General features: G+C 43.3%; 1 protein-coding gene across 2 annotated transcripts in view; it reads right to left on the bottom strand.

Annotated features, from left to right (window-relative positions):
* Positions 1 to 278: 278 nt before the first annotated feature.
* Positions 279 to 22,566, bottom strand: part of Rrp6 (exosome component Rrp6) — a 95,776-nt gene continuing 73,488 nt past the window's right edge. For both annotated transcript variants that reach the window (XM_075888832.1, XM_075888831.1), the window contains exons 14-21: positions 20,115 to 20,238; positions 19,391 to 19,479; positions 19,055 to 19,105; positions 12,963 to 13,049; positions 10,459 to 10,599; positions 6,529 to 6,706; positions 1,619 to 1,680; positions 279 to 437 (exon numbers count right to left, since the gene is read on the bottom strand). In XM_075888832.1, coding sequence (XP_075744947.1) covers positions 345 to 437; positions 1,619 to 1,680; positions 6,529 to 6,706; positions 10,459 to 10,599; positions 12,963 to 13,049; positions 19,055 to 19,105; positions 19,391 to 19,479; positions 20,115 to 20,238 — 825 coding nt within the window. In that variant the 3' untranslated portion in view covers positions 279 to 344. The remainder of the gene's footprint in view (positions 438 to 1,618; positions 1,681 to 6,528; positions 6,707 to 10,458; positions 10,600 to 12,962; positions 13,050 to 19,054; positions 19,106 to 19,390; positions 19,480 to 20,114; positions 20,239 to 22,566) is intronic.

The raw sequence follows: 22,566 nt of genomic DNA, 5'->3' as shown, positions 1-22,566 counted from the left end.
TTTCCTCGGATGACAAACAGATGACAAACATGGGTGTAATGCCTGCAAAAGTTGTACTACTAAACAGTGCTGACGTTGAATGAAATTTCAGTTTTAATGAGCAAGCAGTTTAGCTGGAAGAGTCATGTGTACCCCAGATGTATATTTATGAAGTTTTCTACAGACTCACATCCCTTGTGGTCCAGCAAGTTCACCTGCAAACGTTCTGAATGTCACTGACGTGATTTGGTTTCTTCATTGCAGGTGATGCCAGAAGAGAAGGAGGAAGGTGGCTCCAGTAAAAAACAACACAAATGAAAGTAGCTTTATAGCCCTCCCCCCACAGCTGCATCAGAGTGGGCCGGTCATCGCTTGGGCCACTTGGCAACAGGCTCGCCACTGCTGCTTCCAAATGTGCGGCTCTTGACCTGCTGTCTTCTTCGCTTCCTCTTTCCTGCCTGCATACAGAAAAGACCAATTCGCAGCTGCTGCTTGCACTGTGCACCACTCACATAATGGGTGCAGTCATGCACAAATACATTGCGGGCAAGGAATTGCAAAGTCGCATAGATTTCACTGGAAATAAATCTGAGAGCACTGTCTTGGACCGAGAAAGATGTGGTTGCCAAAAATGACCTAGGTCTCAAATTAAGTGTGCAAGCCAAAATCATATTTACGTCAGGTTTGCTGGTGGTAACAGCCCTGAGCATTTTAGTAAAGCATAACTTGTTTATACTTAAGGGGGGCAGACTGGTCTTTGGGACCAAAAAGTGACAAAAATCATTTTTTAAAATTGACATATTTAGTTTCTGCAAGTATTTTTCTATCTCTCCGCAAATTTTCACACACCAGGAAGTGGTAATTTTTTGTAATGTCATTCTAACCGCCCAGATTCTTGGTGCTGTTAACATGCACAACCTGCAAAAAAATGGGAAACCGACTTCAAGACTTCTTTATAATTTGCTGGGACCTATGATAGAAGCTCTGCTTTGAATTTATGAGCACCTTTATGAGGATTGTAAAACATGCGCACCATGATTGTTGCTTTTTGAGGAAGCTGTGTGTTTTCAGTTTTTTTTTTCCATTTTTCTTAAAAAAATAAATTTACGACTGTTCAATTTTGAGGCCTCAATATCTCTACAGCTAGGGCAGCTACAACAATTATTCTTTTTGCAATGGAAACCTGTATGTGTGCAGAATGCAAGTATGGGAGCAAAATTTAGAGCATAAGCCTTTTTGATTAATTACTCATCGAAATTGTAACACAATTCCAACTGCTTCTGAAAATAGATAGTTCATTTTGCTGTAAGATAACTTAGAAAGGCCCCAAAAAAAAAACAAAACTCTTGCATACTTTCAATTTATAGTCTTTAGTCTGTGTTGGAATATCTTAAATATCACTTTTAATCAAGCACTTTTTTCTATGGCAGTCTTAAACAATAAGGGGTCAACTTAAGTTTCAGGTCTCAGGAACAAGATGAGTAACAGGAAAATTAATTAAACATCTGAAATCAGCAGAAAAAACTGCTGCATAATCCAGTGCAGTTCGAGCAAGATCACTGAAGAAATAAACAAAAAATGTCTGAGACCAGTCTGCCCCTTAATTTGTCAATAACTGTACCAAAAGCATTGTACGCACCTTCATGTCATTAGGACCTTCAGGGTTGTAGCTCCAAGGCTGATTTTTCTGCTCTTTGGGTGCTGAAAGAATAAACGGGTCCCATACGCATTTAAATTTGTGTCAACATAAGCCACTGATTATGACAAAAATGTGTATACAGTCGAGCCCGCTTATGACGAACCTGAGCGTGATGTGGCATCCGTTCGCTCTATCATAAAGTTCGTAGTAAATGAAACACAGCCTTTAAAAAAAGTTGCGAGTGAAAACACAAACTTTTTTGGCCCCGAAAAGTCTGTGATGCGCCTATATCGAAGAGCAGAAGTGATAAGGGCGGTCTCGAGTTCATTTAAAACGGCAGGGTGCTCGTTCGCTGAGGCCCATTGCATAAGCTACATGAAGCACTGGCTCCAAAGTTTCGTCATTCTTGCAATCGGATTCCTACAAATCACTCTCGCCACGCACTTCATTCACAATGCCCCAATTCATGCATGGTTCCACAGTGTCGGCATCATCATCGGCCGTAACTAAACCATCGCAACAGATGTCCCACCCGCACACCCAGGTCGGAGTCGACGACGCGCTGCCACAAATCGCCGCCGCAGTTCGGAAGCTTCAGGCTCTTTATCGGGCCCGACGTCGACGAAGTTGGCCTCGCGAAAACAGTTTCGCGCGCATGTAGTCCTCACCGCCGCCCACGAAATATTGACCATCTCCACAGCTGAATAACAGGACGCCCGAAGCGGCAAGTTGGCTGCCAGGTGGTCAACAGCTATGAGCAAGGGCTTCGCAACGCGGCACCTAACGTGCGGATTACGCTCAAGCCAAGTGGTCACACTTTCAACATTTTGTTGAGAGGCAGGAAAAAGCGTGCTAGTCCTCCCGTCGGCCATCATGACCACACACGCACACCAAGAGCTAGCAAGACATGCACACGCGACACACATGCTAGAACGCGTGGAACAGCTCTGGGCCCGTTTCCAGTCAGAAAACGAAACTAATTCGAGCCAGCGTGGCGGGCGTCGCGGAGCGGTGGAGACAGGCGAAGGGGTTGTGATCAAGAGAGGAGAGCAGACTTGCGAGAGAAGGGCAAGGAGTTGCAATAAAGAGAGGTGAGGATGCGGTGGGAGGGCGACCTTGAAAATCAACACACACGGGAAGGAGGCAGGTTGGGTAGCTTGCTTGAAAGGTCCGCGAAACTCGCGCATAGAAAAAGTTGGAAAGAGTGCCTGCGCGCGCAAAAGGTAAAGCACTATCGCCTGGATCGGTGCACGCGGCAGTGTTCAAAGAATCGGCGGCCATGGTCAAAAAATCGTTTTGTTGCGTTAGCAGGTTTGCGTGGCCTCACGAACTTTGATATTTCGTGATTCGTTGTGTGCAAATTACCAGTCGTTCTCGTGCTTCCACACGCGCGCGGAAGGCATGCTGAGTTGAGTGTGAAGTGAGCGAGAACAAGTCCTAAACACGAAACGAATAGCAAATTATCGAGTCGGTGGGGTAGCGTGCGTGCAAAAGACGCAGACAATCGGATACAGTCACAATCGCTGGCCGACGATGTTGGCAAATGGTCTGGTCACTCCAGGCCGGCGACGCCAACGACAGTACCAGCGATCAAAAACAGGGTAGATGGCCGACCGGTCTTCGAAAGATCGGTACCAATGTAAAAACACGGGCCTCGTCTGGCGATGCGGGGTGCTCAGAGTAGTGGGGCGACAAAGGACGGAGGGGTGCGTAACAAAAAGCAGTCGGGGCACAGAGGAAGGAAACAACTTTCCTTCCTCCATGGGTGGGGAGAGCGGCAACCAGAGGGTCGCGGAGGCAGGGTCGGCGTTTAACAATAAGAATGTATGGGCACCTCGCCGATGCCTGATCGGTGGTCGAAATTGGTTTCCAGGGAAGTCGGCAGACCGCTGACTCCGTTCGCTGTAACCGATCAGTGGCGCTCGGAGAGGTTCATTGTAAGTACGATTTTGTGCCATTGAACCAATGTATATTTTCACGGTCACGCGGATATTGTTCGTTTTAAGCGAAAGTTCGTTTTAAGTGGGGCTGTTACCATAATTACTTGAATCTAACGCGCACCTTTTTTCCGGTTAAGCGAGTTCATAAATTGAATGCGCGTTAGAATCGAGTATGAAAAAAAAATGAATACGGTCATTCTATTGCCATTGGCATTTCCAAAATGGCCGCCCCCTACGTGTGTCGGTATGGCGCCTCGGCCATTTCTGCCCATGTGTTTCCCATGTGCGGCACTTTGTACGTGTGCTGAGGAGTTCGTCATCTTGTAGTGCATTAGCATCGATGGCATGAAAGGGCCGACTCCAAAAACTTGAGTGCACCGCGATGCTGCTTTTAAAGGAAAAGTGATCGCATGTGCAGAAACGGATGGAAATCGGGCTGCATCGCGGTCGTTCGGAGTTCCCGAAACGTGCGTGCGGGACTGGCGGAAACAAAAGCAGAAGATTGTCGACAGCAAAGCTTCACGCAAAGACTTCAGTGGACCACAGCAGGGTCGGTTTCCGCAAATTAAAGAGCTGCTCGGCGAGTATGTGCTTGAGCAGCGAGCGGCACAGCGGCCCGTGATGACAGAACTGCTTCAAGTGCGGGCTATACAATTAGCCTTAGAAAAAGGTCTAATGCGGAGCCAGTTTAAAGCGAGCGGGTGCTGGCTAACTAACTTTATGAAGAGGAAAGGCTTTTCCCTCCGAAGGGGAACGGGCATATGCGAAAAGTTTTGCGGAGGAGTACAATGAAAAGCTTCCCAGTTTTCAGAGGTTCGTCCTAAACTTGCGGCACAACAACGGCTACCTGCTTGGGCAAATCGGGAATGCCGATCAGACGCCTCTTTACTTCGATATGCCTGGCACCACAACCGTCGAGAAGAAGGGGGCGAAGCGAGTTCGCGTGCCGACATCGGTCCACGGTAAAACTACAGTGACGGCAATGCTCTGTTACACGTCAGATGGGCACAAGCTTCGCCCGTACCTCATGTTTAAATGGAAGATGCTCTCGAAAGGAGTAGTTTTTTCGAGTGGTGTGATCGTGCAGGTCAGCGAGGAAATGGGTGCGCGTCGCAATCAATGTCTTATGTTTTTTTTTTTTTTCGTCGTGGAAATCGGGTCCGCGTTACAATCGAGGGTGCAGTAGAATCGAGTAAATACGGTATATGTGGGCTCGACTGTACTGAATAATCAGCCAAGTGACAGAGATGTATCTGTCAAAGCATAACCACTCCCAGCTTGCCACTGCACCAGTACGTCAGGGGTTGGATCATTTTGAGGCAGAGGACTATGCTGCATGAAGCCGACCCAGGGGGGGACCATGGAAAATTAGGGAGATTTCGCAGACAAAGCGTCAAAAACTGGTGAATGGACACCAATTGGTAAAACTGGATCAGGAAAGATGTTTGTTTTCAGCATGCATGCTGTAAAGTTGCAATAAAAAGTAGGTTACAAATGAAAATACCACTCTATGTTTAAACTACTACGTCGGCCTTCAGATAGGGGGTGACAAAGGAAAAGGGGGAGGAGGCTGCACCAGGGGGCACACAACTCAACCACAGGGGCCACGGTCTGCAGGTTGCCAGCCCCTGTTTTACGTGATCATGCCACATGTAGGATGAACATCAGTTATGTTCACTGACAGTAAAAAATCTAATCGCATATGCATAAGTTGGCACTCTGGAGAAGAACAAGTCAAGATTCACTCAAAAACAAGGCGAGAAAATGAAATTTATAGGGCGAGAATCAGGGTTGCAGCTTATTTAAAAAACACCAATAACGCTTTATGAAACATACCAAGCAAGTGCTTATATGCACCGTGCAGTCAAATTTTTCAATCTTACTGAAGCGCCAGAATGCAATGTCTAGCGGATAAATACAGCAGTACTGAGACGGTGTCTGTGAAAATGGAACGCGACGCACGCGTCTCCTTCCCTGCACGCGTGGGCGGATAGTGGCTGTGCTACACGAGGTACGCGTGCATGTGTCTGTTTTCTGTGTGCCCTTTACGACCAATGTCAGCAAACTTCGGACAGGGCAGGGCAAGGAACGCAGCTTCCGCTGGTCGGTGTGAGGTTCCCATGAGTTCCTTAAATAAGGTGGAAATCTGATACTAAGATATCGTATGAGGGTCTGTTTATATTTAGGGCAATCTTTTACATGTTATGAAATTGCTGGGATGTGGAAAGTTTGGCTTTTCTTGAATGTAACATGTCGCAAAGCATTGAATTAATTGTACAATAGCCCTGCCCCGGTGGTCTAGTGGCTAAGGTGCTTGGCTGTTGACCCGCAGGTCGCGGGTTCGAATCCCGGCTGCGGCGGCTGCATTTCCGATGGAGGCGGAAATGCTGTAGGCCCGTGTGCTCATATTAGAGTGCACGTTAAAGAGCCCCAGGTGGTCGAAATTTCCGGAGCCCTCCACTACGGCGTCTCTCATAATCATATGGTGGTTTTGGGACGTTAAACCCCACATATCAATCAATTATTTGCACAATATAACTTTCTTGGAATTATATCTTTTCAAAGGGCCTTTACTGATTGAGCATGCAACAAGTGCTTCACTAATCTTCCCTACAAAAGTGAATCAGGCAAACAAACATGATTGGAACTGATGCACAGCGAAGGCAGATTTTTTCTTTGTTTTACTTTCACTGGCTTTTACTTTCACTGCCTGTGTTTCATCTAACTGCAAATGTACGTGAATTTATTTTGTGATAAAAATTAAAAGTGTGAAAAAATATATCTCACAACCTGTTCAGTAGAGACAATATCACTGCAGTGACAGAAAGAAGATCAATAGCCAAACATATCTTCAAGCTTTTCCAGATTTTTCCAGAGAAACATTAAGCCAACACTTCCAGATGTTTCATACATAAGACAGAAGCACTTTACCCTCAAAGCATTATAGCGGTACACAACACTTCTTTTTACCTTGAGGAGTATGTGCAGAATAGTCAAAGGGCTTAAAATCAGTTTCTCCTCTGCTGCTGCTCTCGGCTTTTTCATCAGAAGGAATGACCTGAGCGGAGTTGTACGTCTGGCCGTCGGGAAGGAGTCCCACATCAGGTTCCTGCCTCTTTCTCTTTCCACGCTGCCTACGTGGTGTCTTCTGCAAGTGAGCAAAGTCATACAACCACTGCGGGATCTCCACTGCAACAGAGTTCTAAAAAGTAGTATTGATCCTAGCAAATAAGGTTCCAGGCAGGAGGGGCAATCCTTGATGTTCTGTTACAAAATGGATTTCACAATTACCTTAGGTGCCGAGGAAACAGTCCGAAAGAAGCCACTGTAGAATGTGCCTCCAGTGAATGCAGAACTACAAGCAACCATCTTTATGAGTAAGCTGTTAGCTGTAACTGTTTCATGCTTACAAAAAAGTAGGCTTGTGCGAATAGTAAATTTTAGGTTCGAAGCGAATGGTGATTTTGGTCATATGATTTCAAATCGAATTAGAATAGAATATGTGACGTATAAAAAAAAATAGGCATATTTATCATGACCTAGCTAACCTGCATTTTTTTTAAACAAGGCATTTAAAGGAAGTCGAAACAGCTTTGAGAAGTAGCAGGATTTAACTTTCAGTAGGATGCAAGTAGTAACCTCTAAAATACATAACATTATTTATTACAGCTAGAATGTATAATATGGCAAAACAAGCTTTTAGGAATAAAAAATTATCGATTTGAGGATATTATGTTGATTAGAGACGCTGCAACAGCTTTTCAAGAAATGCATACACTAAACAGGCTTACTACCTCATGAATTAACCGCCGCGAAAATTTTTAGAATCTGTCCAGTATGAGTGGAGCCGCACCGATTTGACACTTGCTGCAATTGCAATATCTCTCTCGACCCGACGAAAGCGCTTCAAGCAAAGCCAAGAGAGATGGCATAGTGAAATAAAATACTTCACGTGCGTGTCGTGACCTTGAGAACTCTCTCTCTTTTTGCTTTATTTGAATATGTGGCTTTTCAGTGCGATCGTGTATGTACGCGTGGACATGTCGCGGCCACCCACAGTGATCCAAGTAACGACCGAGCGCCCCATGCTCAAATCGACCAATGCTTGGTACAATGGCTGTGACGAGCGATTTTCGACATTGTGGTCTCGTTTGCCGAGAGACGAGAGCAATTTATATATGACTGTTAGAATTTATTGTGCATTTCAGGATACGTGCTGCACTATAAGATTTAGCTCGCATCTTCTCGGTAGCCTTGACTACCGATCGGCAGCGTTTTTTGACTATGCTCAAAAAGTGTTGCAGGGCCCCTTTAAACTTGAAGTGGGGCTTGGTGGCAAAGCAAATTTCCCCTGGATAGGTGCTTTCACGGTTTAGCACCACTATACTGCAGTAAAACCACTTTTACAAGCGATCACATGCAGTTTAGTATACACTTATTCGTTCATATCGAATACTTTGAAACATTCGATAATTTAAATTCGAATCGAAGCGAATTCGAATACTCTACTATACGTTCGAATATTCGAAACAATGGAATATTCGCACAGGCCTAGAAAAAAGTTGCCTTCTGTTGTACTCACTGCAGCCAACTGCGATTCTAGTAAATAGGGGAAGTTATCGAATACAATCCCTTGCTATGTTTGGATTAGCCTGCAATAGTTGAAGATAGGGTACAAATTGTTTTAAGCAAACCACATCCTTCATATTTTATTTTTTTCTTGACTCTTCTTTACTAACTGCAATTGGAAGCAGCAACATTTATCACTATGATCAAAATAACTCTGGCATTGCTCATTCTATAAAATGTTTACTAATCTTATAGCAGTGTACATTTAGTATTAACAGAACAATACGTGTGGAAAAAGAGAAACAGATGTACTAGAAGACAGACACTTTGCTAACAAGTGTTTGCTGCTGCAACACTCACCAAAATTTTACACACTTTTTGTTCTGCATTTGCATCTTCAGATCAAGCAGGTAGGCATACAATAGTTGTGACATACCTCACATTCGCGTGTTCGTCTGTTTATTTATTTCTGTTACCTTAAAGGCCCCGTTTAGGTGTTTTAGCAGCGCGCATTTATTCTTGGGCCTCTGTGATCATGAGAAGCCAACTAGCCCAGCAATCAGTGTTACTGTAATTATTCAATGTGCTCAATATGCAAAATTTCGCAGATGCAGCAGCTACTGTTAGCTGATATTTTTTTTGTTTAGAAAATAGAATCACACATACATATATCAAGTTCAATTTTTAAAATTTATATGCTATTTAAAACACAGATTACTTAGGATTGCATAGGCTTCATTCTGGCAGAACATGTTGCATGCGCACTTTAATGTTAGATGATGTTATAGCATACTACCGTATTTACTCGCGTGATTCTCGCACTTGCATATTTCTTACACACCCCCATCGCCCAACAAAAATACGATTTTCTTTTCCTTGAGTAATTATCGCAACCCTGAAAATTGCCGCAATAATGTAGTCTGCTTGTTCCAGCCGTTGATGATAATAGCGCACGACATCTGGCGCCATCTCTTAAGCATCAAACATACTATTATTGCAGAGAGATTCAATTCAATCTAAGCAAGCGGAAGCAGCAAGTGCACGTTGCGGCGTGTTTTGTATGCAGTAAGACGGTAAGTTGGGCCAGTTAGCTAGGATCCATCTCTTTTGCTCCTTCCCTGTCCTGTGTTTTTCTGGTGTTGCGCTGCAAATAAGCTCACGTGTTTTGTATGCTGTGTCGGTAATCTTGTCACGTTATGGGGAGATACTGAAGCTACACGGCTGCTTTCAAGTTGAAAGAGATTGATAATGCACTAAACAACAGCAACAGGGCCTCCGGTAGGCCCTTCGGAGTCGACGAGTTTTGTGCTCGCTACTGGTGACGGCAGCTGAAAACCCCCAAGACGTTGGGCCTGCCGTGTGCCTAAGACTGGGATTGATGGTAAACTTCATTTCTTCAGAAGGAAACTGCGAACGATTCTGTTTATTAGCCATCAGCTCAATACTAACGTTCTACGCTTACCTTTTGAGGGCTCCTGTTGAGCTACGAATGCTACCGCTACGCCCGCAACGCTCACAAGCTTTGCGTATGCTATTTACTTGCACTTTCTTGTGTCTCAAATAAATCTTGCCTTGTGTTGAACCTCGGCTTTTATGTTGAGGTAAGGCTTAATTAGTACTTCTCAAAGCTTGCCGTTAGTTGCTGGTGTAAGAATCTCGATTTGTGGTCACTTCATTTTATTTTTCGCTCTGTACGTTTTTGTGAAAAGTTTTCCCCGCTTAATTCTCGCACCCCCTACTTTGTATCGGTTTTCCGCCAAAAAAAAAAAAAAAGTGTGAGGATTATGCGAGTAAATATGGTACATTTATTTTACTGACATGCCTAGCTTACTTGAGCAGTGCATGTCTCATTTGAGTGAGGGGTTGGGTTATAAAGCTCAGTCACATAGATAAATTCTGTCCTCTAAAGGCGAGTGCTTCCCTTTGTACCAAATATTTATTTGATACTGTTTAGCATTTTGCATTACTGTTGAAACATGAGTATACCCCAACTTGCCTAATTTATTATCCTCCTCAACATTTTCTGTATTGCTGATGAGTACAGATGGCACCAAAAGTTGTAGCAGAGTGAATAGCCAATTTAATAAGGAAATGTGCAGCTTACTTCTAATGCAGCTTTGACACATAGAGGTGGTTATTATCAGGTGGTTAGAGGCTTTATACATAGGTTTTTATTATCCTGGGCTACTTGCACCGAGTGCTGGTGCATCAGATATTTAGAATATTTCTGCAAAATTCATAATTTTCATAATTTTCAGCAGCACAGAGGTGGCTAAGCACAGCCCATTTATTCAGCAAAGAGTTATGTCGACAAAAACTGCCCAAACATACCCGTGGTGAACGCAGGGGCTCAGTCAAGGCTGCGTCTTCAAACGATGTTGCTCGGATTTCTGCAGGGGCCTCTTCTTCTTCTTCTTCTTGCTTGACTTCTGTGGCTTCACTGATCTTGCCAGGTTCGGCCTTGACTTTAGCCTGAGATGTTCATAACAAGGCAGTAGGCTTGTGTGAGTATTCGAGCACTTCCAATATTTGAATTCAATTCGAAACAAACTTAGGCTATAACAAATTTTGAAGTATTCAATATGAACGAAAAAACATATATAAACTGCATGTGCAACAACCCTGCAAAAAGTGGTTTCACTGCACTAAAATGGTGCTACGCCATGAACACATCTATCCAGGGAAAAGCCACACTGCCACAAACCTTGATTTCAGGGCTAAACTAACGTATTACCTGGACATCGATTCATAATTTTTGAAGTCTTTATAATGGTGTATATTCTTTGAATACAGCAAATATTACAAGGTAACATTGTTTACACTGAAAGTGTATTCCTGCCTCCACTTCCCTTTGAATAAAATGCAATGACATTTGTACATGCCTAGTTTCAACTTGAAAATATCGTGCAAGCTAGCAGGGTCACGAAAAATATGCTCACATTTATTTATAGTATGCAATACATACTACTCGAATTCGATATGAATTTATTCGCACAAATCACCATTCATTTCGAATTGGTTTTAAGCATAAGTTTACCATTTGCACGAGCCTACAGTGCAGTGTTAAAGGGGCGCTGCAACCCTTTTTCAACATGGTCAGCAAAATGCCGCCCTTCGTTGGTCGAGGCTCCTAAGAACACGCAAGCCTAGCATTGTCGTGCAGCACACAACCTAGAATTTACAGTCAGCTGAAAGTCGTCTTCTTGTCTTCTACAAATGATGCCATATACCCCAATTCATGGCCATTGGCTGACTGGAGTATCGTCAGCTGCATAGCTGCAGTGGCCGCCACAGGGGGTTTACCACGTGCCCGTGCGCTCTCACAATCGCACTGAAAGTAAGCCATGCTTTTGAAGAAAGAAAAACAAAGAGTTCATGTTACGTAACCTCTTTTGCTAGTGCCATCTTTCCTTGTTTAGCTTCCAAAGTGCTTGTTAAGTCAGAAGAAGGGAGAAAGCAATTAACACTTGTGACAAATCTTTGTAACTCCGCTCATACTTGTAAAAAATTGTGCCAGTCAATTTGTGAGGCAAAAAACTCCTACAAGGAGGGGAGGGGGGGGGGGAATGATGGGCACAATTGACTGAAAATACGATTTTTCAATATTCATAACAATATTCCAGCATTACTGACAAGCGCTTGCACGGATTGTTGCATTTTTATGTGAAATGGAAAGCATTTGAAAATGGCTTAAACTGCGCCTCATCTCCTAATTGCACTAAGGCAACTCGAACTTCAAATGGCATTTACTGTACACACTATTTTTCATCAGAAAAGGAACATTCCCTCTGCAACCACTGCAGCTACCAAGTGCAAACTTTTCTGACTTCTTTCTGAATGATATGCACCTTTACTGCTGCAAAAAAACAGTGCTGCCACCATAATTATATTTTTTACAAAAGTTTTTCTTCAAGAAAAAAAGCCCTAAAATGTTACTCATCAAGCATCTAATTTTTTTAACTGAAGACTAGTGATGCTTATAATTAATATTTTGGCTCAGAAGAATACCCTGGGCACATGTAATAACCAGAAACGATTTGAACATTTTCAATGCGAAATCTTTTTCACAAATGTTCCTTCAAAAAATAAAAATAGTAAAAACATTTAATTTTTAGTTTTTTTAAAATGGCGTGGTATTTTCCTGCCAAGCTCACAGAACATCTAGTAAAATTTCTACTCAGGCAACTTGCAAACTTTCAGCGCAATTTGCTTTAAAAGTCGCAAAGCGATGGGCAGTAGTGGTAGCACACCTGTCCTTGCTATCCATCACCCCTTAATGAAGCATTTCAATGGTCACTTAGAAATTGGTTGCAGGGCCCTTTAAAAGACACCATTGGAGTTTTACATGCTGCAGTAAATCGAATTTCTGTCTCTCCCTTTTCTTCTCTTCCCTCTTTCTCATCTTTTTTTGTTCCCTTCTCTAAACCTCCAATGTAGGGTAGCCAACAGGATGTCTTTCTGGTTAACCACCCTACCTTCTCCCTTTGCCTGCTCCATTACTGCTTCATAGTACTATGATACAGCAGTCGTACTGTGTACGACTATTGCCAATTTATCTTTGACTGTGCCAAATCATGTAAAAAAATAAATAAATAATAAATTCAGCCTCTCACAGTGCGTCTCTCTTTATAACACAACTTGGCCACCACTCTTAGCAGCATCTCTCTCACTAATCAAGTTAACTGAAAAATGATCTATGGAAGTGCACCTTGTCAGTAGTAACTGATTTACTCTAGCTCTCCAGCACCTCTATCGCTCTCTAGCAATTGCATTGAACCAACTAATCCAACAGCAATTTATGCCCAAGACCACAGAATGATTGTAGCCACACTCACCACACGAGGCTCAGCTGATTCACCAGTTGCCGTCACCACTTCGCTAGCCTCAACTTCTGTGCCATCTCGCTCCACAGCAGCCATATACTGTATAATGACACAAAACATTCGCTCAGATCAACACTATCAAAGCTGTTGCTCTAATTTACCCTGCACTGCTTGTTCTTGCATATTAGAACTTCTCTTGTTATTTCATGCACAATCTACTACAGTGAAACCCCTCTATAAGAGGCACTGATGTAAGGGACAAACGGGCATAGGAGACACCAATATGCCTACAGTAAAATACGGGATAAGAAAATGCATATATTGGGCCCTGCTCATAAGAGACACTTCATAAAAAGACAAGAATTGCTGCCCCAAGCATTCCTCTTAGAAAGAGGTTCAAGTGTTCTTAGAAGGGCACGGCAGGCAAGAAAAAACGTGAGCCTGACAACATCTTTCACACAAAAAAGGAAAATTAAACATTAGCTGTCTAATAAGTACACACGACGCCAATCCATTCATGTCTCAATGTAGGTCAAAGGGCGCCACTGACAAAAATGTTCAGTTACCTCAATGCTACTCCCACTATCTTCACATTCTTTGCCAGTTCTCCCATGTTACCATGCCACTGCAATGACAGGTACTCACAAATGTGTGTGATTTTTCAATTCTTGACACCCATCGTGATACTTGAGCATTTGCTATCTGCTCTAAGCATTACAACTACTTCCTAACTCATACTGCTATAATATATTTCTATTGCTTAATGTTACTCCCACCACAATTCTTCAATGCATTTCTCATTCAAAATAAAGCAATTAGAAAACTTCAATAAAAATTGTATTATGAAACCCAACGTTTCAAAGTCAGACTGGCTTCTTCCTCAGGGTATCAGAAAGCCAGGGATGTGCGTCGCTTATATACGCTTGCTCGCCTTGCGTGAGAGGCTCGGTGCGACGAGTAACAAACCCTGGTAGTAGTGGAAGACCGACATTGACGAGGAGGAACTGATGTTCCCCGCCGTATTCAGGATGAACGAATAGATGCACATTAATCTAAGTGTAATCTTTGTTAGGGTGGTTTCACTGCAGTGAAATGGTGCTAAACCGTGAAAAAAACTTGACCGAACGCACGTCAGTTTTTTTGTAAAGGTGGTTTCACTGCAGTGAGAGAGTGCTAAGCCACAAAAACAATTATTGAAAATCAGCACTGCCGCAAAGTCCCACTTAAGGGGGGACGCGGCCCTTGAAAACCGAAAAATCGCAAAAAAGTCGGTTTCTGAAAAACCAAATTTTTGGGTATGTCTCATAAACTACCTATTCTGTAATTATCAGCACCTAATTCAACCGCAAAGTGCAAAAAAAATACTATTTTCGAGGCCGCCGCGGCGTCCAAAACAGGCGCAAATCCCGAAATCAAACCAAACTTCGCGCGCGCGCCATTCCCGGACCATGCGGTTGTCCCGCGCCATCTTGGTGTTGTTTTGACCGTGAATTCTTTCTCTCTCGTTTGCCACCTTGCAAAATGGCGTCGGCAGCACAGTTGAGACGCTATTGGCGTTTTCCCGCGATGTGATGCGGAGCGCTGATTGGCTAGAGCAGCGCATTCATATCTCGCGGGAGAAAGCATGCCCGCCATTGGCTGCTGTGCAGCAGCAGGGGCGGTCGCTCCTCTCGATGGCGCGTCCAGCGCGCTTCGCTTCGTTGTTGCTCTCTGCTCTGTCCGCCTCGACAGACGTCTGCTTACGAGCCGCTCTTCGCCTTGTGCTATCTTTTCGATCACTTTCTCTCGTTTTTTTTTTCTTTTTGCAGTAGTTCTGTGCTTTTCGTCTTTGTTGTTGCGGGCGATGCCGGCAACGAAGCAGAAGTCAGTGCGGAAGTCCGGTGCGCGGAGGTGCGCTATGCGGCTTGTACGATCATCGAAATTCCACTATTCTGCTGCGTGTACTGACTGCGTAGACGCTTGCAGCGACGGAACTGTGTTGTCGGCTGTCGCCAGTCGAGAATCCGACACATCGAGTGTAGCTGGAGCCGCAAATGCACCGAGTGTTTCCGAGATCGCCGGGCTCGACACGTGCTCCGAATCGATGCCATCCAGTGTGACACCGAGTGCTTCTGATATCGCCGGACCCAGCACTTCGTCTGAATCGGTGCCGCCATCGAGCGTGAGTGGACCGTCGCTTCATCTGCGGACGTGTTTCCTAACGAAGGAAGAAGTGACGCCGTTCGCGCTGAACTCGAGTCTACGCCGGCGACGCAGAAGAAATTTCAACTCATGCAGTCGGCTCTTGCACCTGCAGTGACAAGTGAGGGCGAACATTTTTCGCTCGTTCAAATGAACATCTTTAACGTCGTGCTCAGCCGCACAGTGTGCAAAGAATGTTTGAAAGGTGCTATGACTGTCCGAGAGAGCACCAAGCTTGGACTTGCAACAAAACTTGAAGTCGTGTGCGCCTCTTGTGGCACCGTCGATAAATTATGGACATCACCCCGCAAAAAGGACACGCAGGCCTTCGATGTAAATGTCCGCGCCACAATGGCTATAAAGCAAATATGCAAGGGGCAAACAGCTCTTAATGACTTTTGGACTGCCATGAACGTCTCTTACAGAGGTCTTCATCACAAGACGTTTCGAAAGCACTTGAAAGAGATGTTCAGGAAGCCAGAGGCCACCGCTTTGAAGAAGTTTTATGCTGATTCTGCCACAGCAGTGATCAAAACATATAAAGAAATGGACCCCAGCTTCTGCAAGGACTAAAGCCCTCATTGAAAAGCTGACAGGATATTATGGTTGGGCCCTGAGAAACAATTCAACTGACCTAACAGCCATGCAGCGTGCAGTGATGGCAACATATCACCACGTCACATCGACTGACCAGGACCCTCACCATGAACTTTGCCCAGAGGGGGCTCAATCGTGGTGCCGCCATAGAGCTGCAGAGGCAAAGCGTGAGCCACAGCCAAAACATAAACACAGCCTACCGGACTATGTCGCTGCAGCTATGCTGCCCATCTACGAAAGACTGTCACAAAAGTCGCTTCTTCAGCGCTGCCTGGGAGCGAAGACGCAAAATGCATCAGAATCACTCCACTCCATTCTGTGGTCACTGATGCCGAAGGAACAACACTCATCCTTGATCGCGGTAGAAACAGCACTGCATGAAGCAGTGCTGCGCTACAATGCCGGCTGCTGCAAAGCAACCCAAGTGATATCGAACTCCATTGGACTTCAACCAGGTCATCTGGCCATCCAGCGAGCTCGTGAAAAAGACGCTTTACGCCTAAAAAAGAATTCTAAAAGACACCAAGAGGAGATGGAGGCCAGGCAAAAGAAGAAAAGAGTGCGCCAGGACACTTCTAGCTACTGTGCTGGAGCTTTTTGAAGAAAACACGTGTTTTGAACTTTCTCGGCCTGTTTTCTCAGAATGGACAGTTGTGGTGCTGAGGAAAGCAAGAACTCGAAAACCGTTCATCAGATTTGTGTGCCGTTTTTTTTTATTCTGTTCCTGAATGACCTTGCAAGGGCGTAACAAGCTCCTTTTTTTGAAAATTGGTGCTGTTAATTTATAATAAAATCTGGTCATTACTGGTTACATCAAATTCAAAGTTGCGTGAAAATTTTTTTTTGGGGGGGGGGGGGGGGGAATTAAAAAAAAAACGGCTTTGTAGCGCCCTGGGATAGCTATCAAGGAATGACCACAATGAATTTCAGCTTTCTACTATGTCCTGGGATTTCTCACGACTCTTCCTCAGGCACCCATGTGAAGCACCCAGTTAAACCTCCATAACTCTGGAACTAAGAAACACAGCTTCGTGAAACTTAGCAGTTGTGCTAGTTTTATTGTAGTGAACAACCCCTGAAAGTTTCATCCAGATATCTTAAAAAATAAAAAAGTTCGGTCTCCAGGGTAGCCTCCCCCCTTAAGTGAATATTTTAACCTCACATCGATTCACCAATTTTACATATAAAAGCTTGTTATACCGGCTTATAGGCCCGAAGTATGGTAAATATTAAAACGTAACATGGTTTACATGTTATCACTTGCATTCCACCAATAGTCAAATCCTACTACTATTTGAAGTTTTTTCTTGAATGAAAAAAAATATTTAATTTGCACAGGCTTTGTTTCAATCTAAAAAAAAAATATTGATATTGTGCTGTTAGTTAATGAAAAATCTGGCCATTGTTCTGTATAACATGTGATATATATACACATTCAAAATCAATTATAAATTGATTATTCGACCAAAATTGCTACAGTGAAATCTCGGTATAACGGACTTCAGTGGACTGTGGAAATTTGTTCGCTATTTTAAAACGTCGTTGTAGGAAAAGCTCGAAAATTAATCATAAATACTTATTTTTCACCTACCAAAATGACTTACCTTTACAACGGTAAGTCCTTGAACTAGTTTTTCACGAGAAAAAAACAAATGCACAAGTAAACACCAAAAAATGCACGTTTATTTTTAAAAAGTCTACGATTTATTATTATCATTTTTTTTTACGCAAGCAGCACAAACATTGCAGCACGAAGGCCTCCAGCTCATCCACATTCCAGTGGTGCGATTCGGTTCTTTGGTCACAACAGCCTGCTTTTTGCCTTTCAGTTGCCGAAGAATATCCATTGTCTCGCTTAGCAAAAACTGCTTCCGTTTCTTCGTCGCAAGCAGAGATGAACTCATTTGTAGTATCACCACAGTGCGAACGCCGACTTGCTTTGCGGACGCGATAAGTAATCACCGAAAAGAGATGAACACGACTGAAAAAACAAGGCCTCCAAAGAAAAACCCGAAGCGTCACGGCTGTCATCGCCTCTTTCAAAGCAAAAAAAGTGCTAAAAAGAAAATTCCTCGCGTTTGGTTTTTTGCTCTCTCGCTGTCTCCGGTTTTCAGTGTCCATGCTTTCTGCTCCGCAACTCCCACTCAGCCTCACTGACCTTTCCCTCCCGTGTTGCTCTCGCCTCTGCGCCGGCTTGTACACCTGCTGCGTCGGCATTTTAACAAAAAGAAAAAAAAAGTTGCCCTTTCGTTATTTTTCCTCCACACCCTCGCCCGTCTTCCGAGAAGCAAGGCGTCCGTTCACTTTGTCGTCTACTTGCGTACCGCTCCAGTGGTCGCAACAGATTTCAAAACATAAGTTCGTAGTGTTGAGGCATTGTTAATATAACGCGCAACTAAATTAACACTCATTATTTTGAAAAGCTTGGTATTCTGAAGTACGTAATAGTGAAATAATCTTATATTGAAACTATAAGCAGTCGGCACGAGATTTTTTTAAAAGTTCGTTAATGTCGAGTTTGTTTTACCAAGATTTCACTGTATTCGCTTCGAACCTATAATTCACTATTCACACAAAGCTATGTTCAATTCTTGTAGTGTGAAAACGCTTGGTAAGTGAGAAAGCCACAAGGAGTAAATGCAGGTAGCATTTACACCATAAAGTTTCTGCCCAAAGTTGCTGTGATGTCTTGGAGTTAAACAGCATTGATTGATTTCATTGATATGTGGGGTTTAACGTCCCAAAACCACCCTATGATTATGAAAGACACCGTAGTGGAGGGCTCCAGAAATTTTGACCACCTGGCGATCTTTCATGTGCACCCAAATCTGAGCACACGAGCCTACAGCATTTTTGCCTCATCGAAAATGCAGCCGCCCCAGCCGTGCTTCGATCCCGCAACCTGTGGGTCTGCAGCTGAGTACCTTAGCCACTAGAACGCCGTGGCGGGGCATTTCGACAGCATCTCCTAAGGCTTACATAGTTAGCAAAAACAAAGTACACTGTCATTTAATAGAGCTATGAGCTCAATGTACTAAGTTGCAGCATATTTTGTTGAGCCAGTGTGGCCTAAGTGCAGAAAAACACTTTGAAATTCTTGACATCACGCTGATAATTATGGGCAAAGTTTGGTGCTAAACTTAAAATTGAAACGTGCTATGGTTGACTTTCAAATGACAGTGTTCAAGGATAATACTTTATGAGTCCAAATTGATCCACTATTTCATTTCAGTGTCCCTAAAGGCAATTTGAATCGAGGACTGAAAGCTCATCTTAGCTATGTCACCCAGTGTCATGATTAGAGCAAACACACAACAGAGACTTACTCGCTTGTACGGCAGCACAAAGGTACCACGCCTTGGCTTTGTGTGTGGAATCTGCAATGCCAAATCACATAATAAGCCCAGTAAATATGAAGTCTTTTGCAACTTTTTTTTTTGAACAAGCAACACGCAAGACAATGAAGACAAATGCAGAGCCTGTATATCTGTGCTTAGTTTGTAATGACGTCATAATGACATCATAATCACTGCATGCTCATGAAGAAAGAACCGACTAGATCAGAGAACAAACAGGCATAACTGATAATCTTGTTACCACTAAGGGGTAACACTGTTTTTAAAGATAATGTTACTGATTTCTTAAAAGTATAAATGCTGCACCTTGGCTGCTATTGCCTCCAAACTTGGCACTGCCTTAGTCAACAGCTGTGAACTTGGCTTTTTTGCAGGCAGAGGTTCAGCGTCTTCATCTGCGCAAAGAAGCAGCACAAGCAACAACCATGACAACTTTCATCACACACATTAGATTACCTATGAATCAATCAATTCTGGACTTTTATGAGCCAAAACCAAGACGCTACTACAATGCACACCACAATGAGGCACACCAGATTATTGTCAACCACCAGGATTGCATCTAAATTCTAAATGCGCAAACGTTTTTCATATTGTTCCCATCAAAATACTGCCATGATGGACGGGACTTAAATTAATGCTTTTGTGCTTAGCAGCATGAAGCCATAGTTGCTATGCTATGGTCTAACCACAGTAGACCAAATAAATAGTAACTAAAAAAAAACTCCACACCCTCCAAAGCTAACAGTCATGCAAATCTTCCTTAAAATTAATAAGTGAGACACTTATTAACAAAATCTGCAATAATGAAAATGCCACTCGTGCTTTTAGGTGCACTTAATGTTTCAATTGGTGATGCCAAAGTGCTGTGGTAAGAAAAGCAAACTAAAATACTATCAAGAAGAGTTATACAGTTTATTCTAATTGCCAATAAGTATTTTCAATGCCACGATTAATTTCGACATGGGGGAGTAAGACTTATTGTCCCAAGGAGCAGTCTCCATGTGACAACTTGGCTACAGCCACTAACCTAGTAGAGTGGGCAGCGCCAGAGTGGCATCGTCGTGCTTAGGCCGATCGTGGACGCAATGAAGCACGCTATCCAAGTCAACTTGCACAGCCTCTGGCCACGATGACTGTTCTGGCACTGACCTCTGCAATGTAAGACAAGTAGACTTACGTTAAGCTAATGGCTCCAATTCAGCTCCACCAGATGGGGCAGAGCATCTGTCTGTCTTTGTCCTGAACATCTTACAGAATCACGTTAGTAAAACAGATTTGAGACAGATTTGAAACAAAAACACTAGACCTGTGAGGAACATGGAGCACAGTGACAGCGAAAGCTGGAAGAGCAGCCTTTCTAGAACTGATTGTACTCTCTTGGTGCAACTAATACAAGTACACTAGCAAGGTATCCACTACGCCATAAATCACATTCTTGTGAATTAGGGAGCCACCCGCTATGCCATTATTCGTCATCTGTGGATAAGCGAGGTACCCGCTACACATCTGTAAGGCATAACGAGCACTTTGTTGATGCTGTGGCTGATGACAATGAATTGTGACTGAGCCCTTCGTAATGAATTGGAAGCAATAGACGACCCACTCATTACACAATTCGCATTGTGTGATACCTGAATGTTAATTTACTCTTCTAAGAGGCTATATCATATATGTTAACAAGACTGCTTGTCCAACATAATGCTTGTACGAGGCCTTTTTGAAAAGGGGCTTCAAGCACTATCGTGGCTTGTAATCGAATACTCAAATGCCATGAAGACAAGCCGGGTTTAAGTCCCAATCAATTCTCGACATTTTTTTCCCTCATTTAGCGCAATATTGGGTAAGGTCACTGGCTGAAGGGGTGGACAACTACACCACCAAAAGTGGCGATTGTTGTGACCTCAGAACTGCTCTCAGAGTAAAATCATGAACAATTATATGACCAGTGCTTTCGACAACTCAACAGCTCTCCAATATCTGGTCACGCAGGCAAACTGAGATTCATTTTATAGAATTAAGTTTATAACAGTGTTTGTGACTTTCATGGCAAGCTGCAACATGGGAAAGAAATGTATACCTCAGAAATGATAGTAGTCTTTGGATTAATCTGTAAGCCTATTTCCTATTATGCAGTGGCATTGAAGAGCCGTGTTGCAAATACTGTGGAAGTAGTGTCAGTGTAGTCATCTATAAGTAAATATTTCCAATAGACACAAAGATTATAAGTCAGGGCTCAAGCTAATATTTAACCCAGCCATTCTGTATGGAAGTCAAGTATTCTATCACAGAGCTATGCCATTGCTTGACTATGCTTAAAAATAAGACCCAATCTCATTATCGTATTGTGGTTTTGGTAAGTGAAACCCCAAATGTTATTATCAAGTTTTAAAATGTAGCCTTTTTTTTTACATTGAAAGTTGCTATGAGATCACAGCAACGGTCACGACGCCATAGTTGTCCGCCGGTGTTCGTAAACACTATCACTTGAAATAAGAAAAGAATAAAAACTTAGTAAATAAAAACACCAAGGACACAGCAGGCTTCGAACCCGGGTCCCCAGCGTGCCAGCCCAGTGTTCTACCGCAGAAACTCCATTGCAAACTTGCCATAAGCAGGCTTGATGTCGGGAAAGGAATCAGGTTAATATGAGTAATAAGACATTTTAGAACAGCAAAGGAACAACTAGGGGTCACACAATGCAAATTATGTAACGAGTGGGTCGTCCAATGCTCCAACCCATTAGAAAAGCTTGTTCTTGTTCACCTATTGCCTGCGGTGCATACTCACTTCAGGCATAACTCATCATCGTTGGCCATTGCATAAAAACTTGCACGAAATTCCTTGCAAGGGTCCAGCGAATACCATGCTTCTCCAAACAACAACGAAGGATAGCATAGTGAACGCCAGCGTACTACCCAGAAATTATGATTATTAATGGTGTAGTGGGTATCCCACAAGTGTGCTTAAATTGGTTACCCAAAGAGTGTTACCCAAAGAGAAAAGGCTCTGAAAGGCCACTCTTTCAGCTTTTGCTGTGACTGTTTTGCACGTCCTGCGCAGACCTGGCGATTTTTCGGCAAGCCAGTACAAAGAAGAAAAAAATGATAACACACTAATCAAAAGAATTTCTTCCTCCTTGTGCAACAAGTGGCCGATTAGTAAGAAAAGAAGAATATTTACAATCGTGCAGTCTTCTTTCACACTAACGCCAGTTCTTTTAACCTTTTCATAACGATTTATTCTGTGGCGAATATCCTACACTGAATGTCAACCATGGTTGCTTAGGCCAACAACATACACAAGGCACATCATCAAGGTAGCTGGATTGCTTTTTCTTACAAACTGCCCACAGAACTAGATAAAAGCCAATCAATAAAACAAGCTTGCCAATATCAAGTTTTATACTGTGAAGACTAATTCCTGTAAAAACCAACTGGCAATTTAACAGCAGTCTAGCAGTGCTGTTGAATTGTTGTGCA

The sequence above is a fragment of the Rhipicephalus microplus genome, chromosome 3 (genome assembly GCF_043290135.1).
Source record: "Rhipicephalus microplus isolate Deutch F79 chromosome 3, USDA_Rmic, whole genome shotgun sequence".
Taxonomy (NCBI): Eukaryota; Metazoa; Arthropoda; class Arachnida; order Ixodida; family Ixodidae; genus Rhipicephalus; species Rhipicephalus microplus.
The sequence above is the reverse complement of the archived record's forward strand: the minus strand, read 5'-3'. Positions and strand labels throughout refer to the sequence as shown.